At 36.1% G+C, this 14374-nt stretch overlaps 1 protein-coding gene across 3 annotated transcripts; it reads left to right on the forward strand.

Moving 5' to 3' along the window:
- The first annotated feature begins 312 nt into the window (after positions 1-312).
- Positions 313-10761, forward strand: LOC128679364 (luciferin 4-monooxygenase-like). Of its 3 annotated transcripts, none has more exons than XM_053761545.1 (12): positions 313-471; positions 1087-1249; positions 1717-1924; positions 2649-2847; positions 3072-3194; positions 3517-3691; positions 5267-5407; positions 6190-6315; positions 7142-7225; positions 8309-8455; positions 9222-9387; positions 9860-10761. In XM_053761545.1, exons 2-12 carry the CDS (start codon positions 1091-1093, stop codon positions 9985-9987), a joined length of 1656 nt encoding a protein of 551 aa, XP_053617520.1. In that variant the 5' UTR covers positions 313-471; positions 1087-1090; the 3' UTR covers positions 9988-10761. The 3 variants fall into 3 exon arrangements, with proteins under 3 accessions (XP_053617520.1, XP_053617521.1, XP_053617519.1); XM_053761546.1 differs by having other exon boundaries at positions 354-507; XM_053761544.1 differs by lacking the exon at positions 313-471 and adding an exon at positions 536-830.
- The last annotated feature ends 3613 nt before the right edge of the window (positions 10762-14374 follow it).

A 14374-nucleotide genomic window follows, 5' to 3' on the forward strand; every position in this document is an offset into this window, starting at 1 on the left:
GATGAATCCACCAAGTTTGGCGAACTGGTCCGCGATAGTGTGGAGTCAGCATAAGATACATAGAAAATATAGCGAGCTTTGAAATGTCCACATTGTTAACAACATAAAAAAAACGCTGCTGTTCAACTGAAGGGCTAAGACAAGGAAGACCTAGTTTAGTAAAAATATATACGCTACTTATTTTTTCTCATAACGAAATCATTGCGCTCTTAAATAATGAGACCCATTTTCAAAATAGCTCTGATCTCTAATTACGTTTTCGTATTTTAGCCCCAATACAAATATGAATCAGTGTGCAATTACCCTTACATTTTGTACTGTGGACGAGACATAAAATCTATCAAACAACAAGCGTCAAATCACTCAAAGTATAGTCTTTAGAAAGGGCGCACGACCCTCTTGGTAACGTCCAGTTTTATGTCGTTGTGTGTGTGAATTAAAAAGTGAATGGTCAATTTCGGAATTTGTGAGGTAGGCGTTTAAAACTATAAAAGGGGCCTATAAAAGGTATAGCCACTGTAAAAGTAGGGATTTTATTTTTGTGTTTATTTCCGGAAATTTTGCATTGCAACCTAATGATATTTTTCTTGGTCGATCGGTTAGGAGTTTATACTATGGCTATAGATTAATAGCAAGTAGTACTGTTTGTTAAACTGCCTGGGGCACCTGTATTTCGTGATCATGAAGTAGCATTGGTATATGTACTTATAGTCTGAGTGGAGGACTTAAACAGCCATGCCAAGGAGCGTGTGTATTATTTTCCTAACTAAGCTTTCAATTTAGATTAAGTACTTTTTAAAAAGGCTTTATTAAATGGAAAACTTAGATAGGTAAGTAGTCACTGTGTGCCAATTATTTTGTTAATTTCAATTTATTAACTCGTATAACCGATTGATATTTTTGCACTTCTATGTACACTTTAATCCATGATTCAAGATTTTTGAAAAATATATTTTTTAGAACTAGTATGAAAATATATTTTTTAGAAGAGTAAACTTGTTGAAATTTTTAGGAATGAAAGTCACAGAATTTCCTGTCTATTTTTCGTTATTTCGGTATTTTTATTTACTGTTAGTGGTTTTGTAGCAAAATGGCGAGGCAGGCAAGGATTTCAAACGACAGAGTTCACTGGTTCATGAATGACTTGACATCGCGCATCATCGCCGAGTCAGGGAACCCAAATGACAGGTTCCACCTGGGGAAGATCATGCTGCAGAGTCTTAAAGATGACCCAGAATTTATTGTCCAGGTAATTTATGCGATAATATAACCGATGCAACAAATGAATATAGTGGCCCTATTATCGCGCTCCGCTTTGCGTTGCGCAAGAATAACGACTTCTATGTAATGTCCAATATTTACAACTTTGCATCTTGATATCATAATTAAATATAGGTAGGTGTACGAGAATAGTTATAGAAATTTTTGACTCTATAAAATAGTTTTGGGTAGAAAGAGCGAGATTGTTTTGGATAAATTAAAAAAAAATTATAATTTACAATGACTACTGACAGAATCTCTTTTTCGTAGTCGTATTTCTCAAGGCAGAGAATCCTGGACATTACGTGGAACGAAACAAACACATCTTTCTTGGTACTATTAAATTTTGACTTGACATCGCGCTCTGAATGAATAAGTAAATTATATTTCACAAATTTCTAATTTCGGCCTTTCCTCATTATATCTAGGTACTTATTTGCTTCTAAAACATTGTAGATTGACGGAGCTACTGGCGAGACGGTAAACAGCGCAGAAACCTTAGAGAAGACCGTGCGGTGTGCTGTGGCCTTTAGGAACTTTGGTTTGCAGACTGGTGACGTCGTAGTTCTCATGGCTCCGAACCACGTGGACCTGGCCGTGCCATTACAAGCCGCTTTATGCCTAGGGATCATCATAGCTGCCGTTGATAGTACACTTGGTGTCAGTAAGTTGATAGTCATTTATTTTTAGCCAGTATTCGTTTCTAGTATCGTGTCCCACAAAGACAAGGACCCTAATAAGCAACTTATAGGTCGGCCGGCCCAGCTTCGCTCAGATAAAACCATAATAAACTATACCCCTAAATATTTAACTTAAATTACTCTACAAATTAAAAATATCCGCATCAAAAACAGAATCAGGGGCAGACAGCTTGTACCCTATATCTTTGCTCCCATGGGGTCAATGATTTCGTTCAAGTTTTCGACACAGTTTGAAAGCAATAAATTGGAATTCATAACCCAATTATGTAATAACACCATAAAGTCAGGTGCTACGCTCAAACGAGATTCACACATATATTACACTCTTCATCGATATTTAGGATACCTAGTTTTTTTAAGGTAAGGAAAACACGCAACGACATACTTTAAATGTAGGCCTGGAATTTGTCGTTGTCTTTGGACTTCAGTCGACCACAGTTTAAGCACCATGGGCTTTCCAATTCCTAATATAATGGTTACCTATATATTCCATATTGTCACCATCCAGATACCAGCTATATTACTTTCGAGTATTCATTTGTTTGGTTTGGTAAAATTCTTCGTGTGTTCTCGGTTACATTCGGAGCTGTGATGCCTGAAAGCCCAGGGTAAAATTATATGGTTTCATAACTTTATAATTAATTTAAATAATAACATTTAAATAATATGAGAATCAACTTTTTTCAGACGAACTTCAAGGTACTTTTAGTGTGGACAGACCTAAAATAGTATTCTGCCAAAGCGGGAAAGCACCTGATATCCAAGTAGTGCTAAATGCCCTCGAGCTGGACACCCACATCGTCACTTTTGACACTGGTGATTATCTGGGCAGCTTCGCGGACTTCTTGGAGCAGCACGGTGATGATTCTCCCGTTGACGACTTCAAGTAAGAAGCCATTTACATATTGGCATCTCTCTCATCTCCGCATGTTTCAGGCTTCGGGGTTGCGATTCCGCAAAGCCCGGGGTTAGTGCAATAAATTTCCTTAAAATTTTAGGCTTTTAGCTATTTTAGGTTATTAGGCTGGGTGTACCTTAGTCGCCCCATATAACGACTTCCACGAGTGGTCCTAAAGCGGAACCACTTCCAGTATGAATATTTATTTTCAGACCTAATGAGTTTGACCCAGAAGACACAGTGGCTTTCCTCATAGCCACCAGTGGCACTACGGGCTTGCCTAAAGCGGCTGCGGCGACACATAAGAACTTCGCTATTACTGGACCTTATTGGTGGTAAGAAAATCATACTTGATTATTTATATTTAACAAAAAATGTTACGATTATTTTCGACTTACGAGTTATAAAGATTTAATTAAATACAACCTAAAACATAAGAGAATCAGAATATAAACGAAGCGCAGCTAGTGTTATAAATGCGTAAGTTTGTGAGGATGTCTGTGTGTATTTTTGTTATTCTTTCACCCAAAATCTACTGGACCGATTATTATGAAATTTGCTACAATTTACTAACACATAGGATGTTTTTTATTCCGAAATTCCCACGGGAGCGAAGTCTCTGGGCGCAGCTAGTAGGTAGATACATTTGCTTCTCAGGGGGAGATTCACCGACTTCCCAGCACCGACCCGCATGGCGCTCATAGGCTCCCCTCTGCAGTGGCTGACTGCGCTGGTCAACTTCGTCATGTCTCCGATACTGCGCTACACCCGACTTCAAACCTCCCAGGCTATGACCAAGGACCACGCATACTACTTGATTAATACTTACCGGGTGAGTTGGTAACTGAATTAGCTTTAGATAGAATCTCTGCCGCGGCTGCCTGCGTTGATAAACTTCGTTATTTCTCCAATGTTGCGGGGATTTCAGAACGTATCGCGACAGCTGGGGCCGCGTTGTCATTACAATTTTTAACATTTTAACAAAAGCAATAATTTTTTTACTAATAAATCTATACTCACGATTTTATGTATGATCGATTTTGGAAATAATTCCTTCATCAAGAAAATTGATGGATCGTATGACAATGCGGCGCAGCGGTGGAACGTTCTGAGACTAATTACGACTATGACTGGGCCAGTGGCTATAACTACTACTTGATCAATACTTATCAGGTAAGCTGGTTATAAATGGCAAAATATTTATTTAAGTTCAATTATAATGTCTTTTGAAAAAGATAAGTTAAGATTAGCGATGACTCTATCTATATCCGGCGGATTCCTTTGCTCGACATTTTACAATATGCATTGTAATGAAGATTATGGGAGATTATTATCAAATACAAGTAAATAATAAGTTAATCAAAATATTTTATAATGTACAAATTGTATACCAAGTTGTATGGATTTATTAGTTTGTAATTCGTCTAATTTTGACAAATTAATAGTAGTAGACTCGGACATACCTATAGTATTCAACTAAATTGCCAAGGTTGTAGGTCCATTACAGCTTATTAAAGTTAATCACATTTTAATAAGCTAATAAGCGATCACAAAATCCATTTAACCTTACATTTTTTTATATTTTCACGTTATATACTAATGGCGGGTATTTTATTGTGGCCAGTCACAAAATTTTGGTAGGATCCATAGATAAAATAAATATATTATGTAGGATCGTACTTATAATTTCGATTTAGTATCCAAACTTTGACGATTTCATGTCACATAAAAAAACTAAAGGCACATCTGGCGCCATGCACTTGCCTAAACCTTTCATTTGCCTGTGATCGAAAGGTCCCAGGTTCGAATCCTACTCATGCTACATGAGTTTGTATACCAATCATTGTATTTTGTTTTGACGACCTCGGCGGCGCAGTGGTAAGGTTGTTGCCACTGAACCGAGAGGTCCCGGGTTCGATCCCCGGTCGGGTCTTGATGGAAAACGATCTTTTTCTGATTGGCCCGGGTTTTGGATGTTTATCTATATATGTATTTGTTATAAAATATAGTATCGTTGAGTTAGTATCCCATAACACAAGTCTCGAACTTACTTTGGGGCTAGCTCAATCTGTGTGATTTGTCCTAATATATTTATTTATTTATTTATTTAATCAGACTCATGTATAGTTAGTAGTTTTCATAGACCACTACTTGCTTCCGGTGAAGAAAAAAATCATGAGGAAACCTGCGGTTGACAGTGTGTATACGAGTTGCCAAATAAACGTCGATAGAGTCGTAAAAGTTTTACCGTATCACATTTTATGGGACACTGGGATAAAATGTGACACAAGTGTTAGCAATAACAGATTCGAAGAAGAATATTATTACTATTTCATCATATCCAAACATTACTTGAAACTATTTTCGTTTCCAACATGATAAACGTTTTCATGTTTAAAATTTTCAGCCAACTTACACAGTGTTCTCGCCAACCTTTATGACGACGCTGATGAAGCCTGGCGACCGGGAACAGTGTGACTTTACATGCTTCGAGTCCCTCATGCTGGGAGGCAGTGCTGTTCCTAATGAACTCATCGCGCAGATCAAGGTAAAACCCGTGTTTGGTCTTTGGCCGTGGCTTCCTTCTTTAGTCGATCACTCTGGGCAGAGTGGTTGTGGCTGTGGCAATCGTGCTGGCGTAGAATCTTCTACGCAAAAGTTCCTTAGGCTAAAGTTACTGCTTTCGTAATGGCTCTCCACTTCTCGCTGTTGCTCGCATTCCTAGTGAACAATAGATATAGAAGAATGGGTCACTCTTTTATAACTTGTTTGGGCTTGACACTTGCCTAAATGTATTTCTTATTACTGAATGGAACGAAACGCATTAAAATCGTCCCTTTATTTTACCCTTTTTTTGCCCTTTGCGCCATTTGCGGTCACAATTTAAATTTCAAGCTTATAATTGATGCTTTGTTTCCTATGCAGTTAAGGGATTTTTATTGTATTGATTTTCGAAAGCTTTATTATATAATTATCTAAGGGGTAAATTGTATAGTAAGGTAACTAAGTAACTAATTACACTATAATTTATAGATAATATAGATAAAAGTTTAAACGATTTAGAGTTGAAATTATTAGGCTAAACACTAACAAGATAATTGCTACAAGAGTTTGAAAATATTTGTATGTGATTTTGCTATCAACAATTGTTAGGTGCCGAGTCGGCTATCGCCGAACTGAGATTTTAGTAATCACACTAATAAAAAAACCAGCATTAAATCCGTTGCGTAGTTTTAAAGGTCTATGTGGTCTTCTATGTCTAGGTTTTATATGCATAAATAGGGACAGAGAGCGGGAAGCGACTTTATTTTACGCTAGTGATGTTTCCAGGAGGTGACTCCAGCCACCGAGGTGTGGAATGGCTACGGCATGAGTGAGCTGACGTCGGTGGGGTTCCACACTGACAGCCCGCCGCCCGGCTCGTGCGGCCGACCCATGGGGTGTTTCCAGTATAGGGTGAGTAATACCTATGGAGAATACATTTTAGTTTAGATACAATAAACCTTTTGTCTGGCTAATTCGGTCACTTTTAGTTCCCTTTACCTATTTACTTTGTTAATGTCGTCACACTCTTGTATCGATCACTATTTGTGTTGAAATCCATTTTTGAAGTTGGGAATTCAAGCAATAATATATATAGCAGCTCACAGGAGCAGCTGTTCTCAAAGGCTTAGACCATAGTCATAACTGTCACTCTATAGTACTTTAATTAGGATTTCATATCTTTTGTTCCATTTATTTAGAACTAGCTGTTGCCCGCGGCTTTGTACACCAAATTTTTCCTCGGGAACAGTTTATTTTCCGGGATGAAAGGTACCTTATGTCCTTCTCCGTACTTTAAACTACATGTATTTAAATTTCAAGAAAAATTTGACGACCTCGGTGGCGAAGTGGTAAAGTGCTTACCTCTGAACCGAGAGATCTCGGGTTCGATCCCCGGTCCGGTCGGATCATGATGGAAAATAATCTTTTTCTGATTGGCCCGGGTCTTGGATGTTTATCTATGTATGTATATGTTATAAAATATAGTATCGTTGAGTTAGTATCCCATAACACAAGTATAGAACTTACTTTGGGGCTAGCTCAATCTGTGTGATTCGTCCTAATACCTATATTTATTTATTATTCAAGATTTGTTGAGTAGATAGAGCTTGAAGAGGTAATAAAGTAACTTGCTGTCGCATTCATAATATTAGTTAGGATTAGGATAAAGGATATGATCAAGAGTTGCGCATAAAACATAGGTACGTACTGAAATGCTTAATTTTAATTTACCTTACAGATCGTAGATTCCGTAACACAAGAAGACATATTTGAACCTCACGTGCCAGGGGAGCTGTGGATCAAAGGTCCCGGAATATTTAAAGTAAGTACGTACTTACTTACGTAACTTACTCGTATTTTGAAACTACAAAGCTGTGAAATCGAAAGACGCAATTTGCGGAAATTACAAATAGATTTACGATTCTTCATAGTCGTATTCCTCATGGCTGAGGGTCGTGGTCTTCACATGGACGGAAACACACGTAACAACGTTCTTAGCATTATTAATGGAGTGGTTTGCCATTGCCTTCTCCATTTCACACACAAGTTAATAATCAACAAGTGTGCAGGTTTCCTCACGATGTTTTTCCTTCACCGGAAGTGGTGGTCGTGGTGAAAACTACTATACATGAGTCAGATTGGTATACACACTCATGTGGCATGAGTAGGATTCGAACCTGGGACCTTTCGATCCACAGGCTTAACCATTACGCTACCACCGCTTCACCGGTTTACGATTACATATTGTTATTAAATGTTTTGAAGGGTTACCTAACTAAATATTGGTTAGATTTTTAGGATTCATAAATTTGTTGGTCTTATTGTCCCCTGTTGTTCCTGCTCATCCGAAATAATGACGATAAGTAGAATCGTCATTATCATCAACAGTCATTTAAACGTACACGCTGCTGGGGCATAGGCCTTCCTTATGGATAAGGTATGGGTATGGTCACCCACCACGCGTGATTCCGGATTGGTGGGTTTTAACGATTGCGAATATAACAGGGGCTCACGGTTTCTTCCACAGACGTAAATCTTCGGAGTCCAGGGTCATCTTTCCTACTTTTTCTTCTCCGCTTTGTTTTTATTATTATTATTATTTTTATTTATAAAACCTTAAAATAACGTACATAGAAGATGTACAAAAGCCTTGACAGGTTTATACGTACATCTGATTCTATCTACTTATAATCTACTTTACGCTTACTTATACAATATTTATTAAGTACTCTTAGATTATTTCAACCGAAACATTCCAAAATGGAAATAAAAAAACACTGCAACACACCTAGATTTCGCACGGTCTTTGGCATCTTTACTAGTAAGATACGCACGCATATCCTCCAAGTTTCAATGTAAAAGAATATACATACCTAATTTATCCATAAGTAACAAAATGTCTCAGGAATATTACAACAACCCCGAGGCAACAGAAGAAACGTTTGCAGAGGATCGCTGGTTCAAAACCGGAGACACATTCTACAGGGACCAGTACTGGAACTTCTTTTTTGTCGAGAGGATCAAGCTTCTGCTCAAGTACAAGAGTAACCAAGTAAGTGATCTCGTAGAGGTGGAAAATCAGAGGTAGAGCTTGGTGAATGGTGACCACTTACCAGGACCACACCGGCCGCATGTCTGTTTGCCTGCTTCTGTTCTTCTGTTCTGTTTAGTCATACCTACTAAGAATATACATGCATAAAAAGAAAAAAATATATATATTAGCAACAAAATACTAAATAGGACAGGCTAACATTGCGTGCCGTCTAAATGTTGTCTATTGTTGTCACGAATATACATTCGTGATTTTTTTAAATGACACAATAAACTGGAATTTTAAAAAAATATCTGTCCAAGAGTTGATCGGTCATATTCAATAAAATGGCGCAATTTTAGCGTGATGGGCATCAATAACTCAAACATTCACGTTGTTATCATTTTCAGTGCTTTTTTTCAGTAGCAGTATATTTCGAAATACCTACCTTATCGATAGATCGAAAGATTTACTCCTAATATAATTATTATAAAATAAAGTTATTATAATAATTTATCGTTTTCTGAAAAAAGTGGCTGCTAAATGAAACAAAATCGTCTACTTTCGCTTATAGACGCATTACGAAAGCATTGAGAACGAAATAAAATAATGATAAAGGAATGTTATACTTAACCGAAGAGTGACCTCTGCTCAGCAGTGGCAAAAGAGAATTAAAAACACATAAAAACTAATGCTATTTTTAAACGACTTGAATGTAAGAGATTCTCAATTCGCCTCTATTTATTTTATGTATATGATTTTATTAACCCAGATCCCATTATGTTAGATATCTCCAGTGGAGCTGGAGAACGTGATCAGGAAGCACCCTGGAGTGCTGGACGCGGCCGTGACCGGGCTGCCCGACCCCGAGTGCGGGGACCTGCCCGTGGCCTGTGTGGTGAGGCAGCCCGGGAGCGACGTCACTGCGCAGGACATCAAGGACTTGGTCAAAGGTATATTCTACTATTTATTTATTTATTTTGGTCTATTTTATAAATTGGGACAACAGCTTAATAAACTTTAGAGTCATTTACAGGTCTTCACAATTAATAACGGATTAAGAAAATTTTGAATGTATTGGAATGCTGATTAGAATTGTGATCAGAATTTATTTAAGACTAGCGGCCTATCCCGCCTGCTCTAGGGTAAAACCATAAACACTGATGACCGATTAACACGATGAAAACTATTATACCTAGATATATGTTTCAAATTGGTGCACAAACTGATGTGGCAGCGAGTAAGATTCGAACCTGGGACCTTTCGGTTCACAGGCGTCATTCCTAACCATTACACCGCTTCGGATCTATTCATTCATATCGAGTGTGTTGTCATTTTATTGAAGTCGCCTAAAGGCATCTGGCATGACATTCTGATCTATGCTCTGCCGCTATACTTTTACGACATCGTTGATGTTTGTTACAGAATCGCTGTCGGACTCTAAACAACTTCGCGGCGGGGTAATATTCGTGAGCGAGATTCCCACGACCGCGTCTACTAAAGTGCACCGTCGAAAACTCAAGGAGTTGGCGCTTGCTATGATCCGCGAGTGAATTTTGTATACAACGAGCACAGAAAATTTTGATTTGATGCACGTTTTTATAACCCCCCCGACCACAGAAGGAGTAGTTATAAGTTTATATGTATGTTTATCCGTGTCACCGTATCTTCTAAACGGTGTGAGCGATTATGAGCTATTTTTTTTTATTTGAAAGAGAATTTAATTGAGAGTGTTAGCTATGATTGGAAAATGTGCTAATGGCCATTTTAAATTCGTCAGTTCTTTGCTAGCAACTTCTGAGGCTTCTAAGGTTTTTTAAATTTTTGATTTAGTTTTATTTATATACTACATTGTAGTATTCGAAAATATAGAGCCCGATCGGGCAGGCAAATAGGCACGCGATCCGCCCGATGGCAAGTGGTCACCGCAGCCCATGGACGCAAGACTAAAATGGATCTGATTCCTCATTATAGCACGGAGTTACTGCATATGCGAATTTGGCAAGAAGTAAGGGCTTACAATAGAAATGAAGGACACAATTCGAAAACCGTAACACTTTACACTTTTTGGAGTCTGAGGCGCGAGGCCGATTCGCACTTAACCGGTTTTATACATTACGGTTTCTGTTAATTTTTTCTTGATTTTCTATGGGTCAGTGGAGTGAAAAAGATTGAATAACGCTGAACATACAATATAATCGTAATATAACTACCGCAACGCAATTTTGTGAACACATAATTAAGTATATTAAGTAAGTAGACATTAAATATTATGTTTTAGTGATCACGAAACTCAGTATTAAATAAATGTGATATCTAAATAATTACGTTTTTATTTCATTTAGCAAAGATGGTTAAATTTGTAAAATAAAATCTTATAGATAAAATCTACTAAGTTTCACTCCGTTTTAAATACCTGTCATATGTTTAACTTATATCCATACAAACTTTCATCAAAATTGGTCTACTTATATAGTTTACACACCGTAATTAACAGACTTCTTTTATCTATGGAACAGACATATTTATTTTTATTAGGTATAGGTACAAGGTAAATATTTATTTCACTGTATAAATTTTCACTATATACTTACATTGCGTAAGTAGGTATATAGCCAAGTTTTTGAATTTTCTTTTTCTACTTCAGCGACCGTTCTAATTGCAACTTGCCACAGCCCGGCCAGCGCATTATTCGTTCGTTTTTGAATAAAATGTTCAACGATTTGGCTGAAGGTCATTTAGCCGTTTTGTAAATTTCTGATGGGCTAATTTTTGAATAAGCGAATTCATTTTGATTTTAGTTCCAGCAAATAACAATAATAATAAATGTTACTAAGTATGTTCAAAGTATTACGTCCCTGAAATGACAGTTAAGTATTACTTTAGAAACATGTTAAATTGGACCTTGTAACATTACTTTAGTAGATTCAAAGTATCGCGTTTGGGAAATGACAGTTCGTGGGTCAAGTAGGTCGTTCCAAGTGATTTTATTTAAGTATCTTTAAACATTTAATGATAAACTAAGGTCTGTGATCTTTAAAATATTAAAGGAAAATCATTTTCATAAGTAAATATCAGTTTCAAAAACAAAATTAGGTGAGAGAGGCATTAACAGAGTAAGAATTTGAAAAAAATAATTGTCTATTTGTCTGTCTTTTTATACACATTAATCTACAGAACTACTGGACTGATTCGAATGAAACATTTTTTGTTATATACCTATTACTGTTGATGAGCATTTCATTTAAGTATATTGAAGTATAAAAATTTAAGATCTGGAACACCTGAAGAAGTGTCATATTTTTTTAACAGTTTGGGCATATATCGAACTTTCGATATCGACGTATCGACGGGTGATCTATCATTACAAACTTGCCTAAACTGGCTAAAACTACTATTTATGTATAGAATATGCCTTCGGACTTATGTTAGTTTCTCTCTAATAATTTTATTATTCGAACAATATTTGGTAGAGAGACTGATGCTGGTGCCAAATAAATTAACTGACATTGAAGTCAGTTAATTAATTTATCATTAAATAATATGTTCTGCTCACGGTAACATATGTTGGTAAGTAATATCCCGTACAGTGTTATTAACAATCACTACATAGTATAAAACAAAGTCGCTTTCTCTGTCCCTATATCCCTATGTATGCTTAAATCTTTAAAACTACGCACGGACGGGCCGCTAGTAAATAATAAACACAATGTTGACACAAGGAAATCTACTCCATACTAAAATAAACTCGTAAGCAAATATACACAAGTGCAAGTTTTTTATAAGGTATTTATAGAGTATTGCTTTACGCATGTCGCAACCGACGTACCATAAACGAAAACCGGAATGGGACTACTTACCCGGCGTCCTAGTTGAGATTCTTAGCGCTGCGCGACGCGATGCGACGTTGTGCGCATATGAGTGATGCCGGCGACATAATAGGAAACATGTTAAAAACATTTTAACTAAAACTTAGTATGCCTACATCTAAAATTTGTTTAAGTTTTGCTTGTATTATTCCTGCTATATCTTATTTATATTTAAAACTTTTGGACATTACGAAATATAACACATATACATTCAAAATCATAAATTACATAATATGTATGTAATTTATGATTTTGAATGTAACAAGCAAATTGATTATAACACGCAAGAAGTTTAGGTATCTTTATTTATGAACATAAATCTAAACAAACTGGGTACATTGGATATCTACACATCGCGTCCCGCTGCCTTGCCGCGTTTGTCGCCCACCTAGGACTGTGTAATAAACGACATACTTAACATTTGCTAGAAGCACCAATCATGTCTTCTGGCTTTGTCTACGAAAATCTCATTTTAGAAAATGCCTGCTTTATTTACGTATAATCGCGGTTGACGTATAAACGCGGACCTTGACTTTTATTTATTTATTTATTTATACAAGTTTCAGCACCTCAACATTGCGTTATCATTTTTAATAAAGAAGGATCTGGTATATTTTTATTTACAAATAAAATTAGTATAACAGGTCAACTGAGAAAATATACTACCTATTATTTTATTTTTATTTTGAACCCTTTCACGGACACAAATTAATGTTTATTTGTTATAACCATGGAATTAGCAGGTTATAACGTCAGTAGACATTAAGTGTCAGTTAATAACAATTTTATTTTGTGTCAAGATAGGTACAATTAAGTAGCTGTTGTTATTTACCTATATATAGGTTATATATGGGTTTGTCGGTTTTGGCCAACTAATGGCCAAAACTACTATAGTCCAATGAGACAAGTCGAAGAAGAATGGATTGAAGGTTTAAACGCCCTGGGCTTCCTTACATGGGTACGAGCATGGACGTATAAAAGGTACGAATATTTCCAATTTTTCTCTTCATATAAAACCTTCTTCGACGTTAATGTTGTTGTCTCCTTAGCAACACGTTTTGTCTATAAATTTCATTAAAAATTAATATATAAAAGAGTACTAACATAATAATGCGAAAGCTTATCAGTTTCACGGGTGAAATGATTTTGATGAAATTTTGAATAGATGTAGTAAATTAGCTGGGGTCAAGATAGTCATAGATCACGCGGGTGGAGCTGCGAGCTTAGAAATATTTCAATTAATAGTGAGATGTTATGGACATTAATTTAAAAATTATTCAAGTTTCGTATTGTAGTCGTCGTGTCTCTAAATAGCGTAAGACAGTCTGTTTAAATGATTTTATAATTTTACATATTGATTAGTCATACTTGCGTAATAGGATTAAAGTCAGCATGAAAAAAACTTAAAAAAAAGTTTCAATATGCAATTGTTCACTTGTGTCAATTTTTTTCGATTAAAACTTTTTGTGTGAAAGTCAAATTATAGACAAGTCGAATGTTAGTTTAGTGTGTCATGAATAAGAATTGAAACGTCAATTAAATAATCCGTATATCAATAGGTGCGATGTTTAGTCCATTTTAGGGCTCTGTAGATTTTTTGTGAAGCCCCTGTGGGTATTATTTTTATAGGCTAGAAGTTTTATGACTAACATCTCTGTAAATTGTAAAGACATAGGTAAATAACTTTATTCGAAAAACGAGTTGCCTCAATGTTTGATAATATAAATATATTTTGTAGAATTCTGTATATTTATCGAACAAACTTTACTGAATCTGAAAATCTTATTGAAAATTTATCGAAGTTAAGTCAAACTAAAATAACTTAAAACAATTCAATTCAGCTTCCTACTGGTGAAAAAAATTACGTAAATTAGTTGAATATTACCTTAAAGTTACCAACACTTCCCTTTATATAATATAGTGAAGATAAGTAGCGGTGAAGAGTAGATGAGTATTGATAAAACTTTATAACGAAAGCGTCTTGTTAAAAATGAATATAACATGTAAGGAACCACCGAAGCGCGACGGGAACATTCTTGACCGCTATTCGTTGCTGTTTATAATGTTTTCC

This window comes from Plodia interpunctella, chromosome 21, assembly GCF_027563975.2.
Source record: "Plodia interpunctella isolate USDA-ARS_2022_Savannah chromosome 21, ilPloInte3.2, whole genome shotgun sequence".
Lineage (NCBI taxonomy): Eukaryota > Metazoa > Arthropoda > Insecta > Lepidoptera > Pyralidae > Plodia > Plodia interpunctella.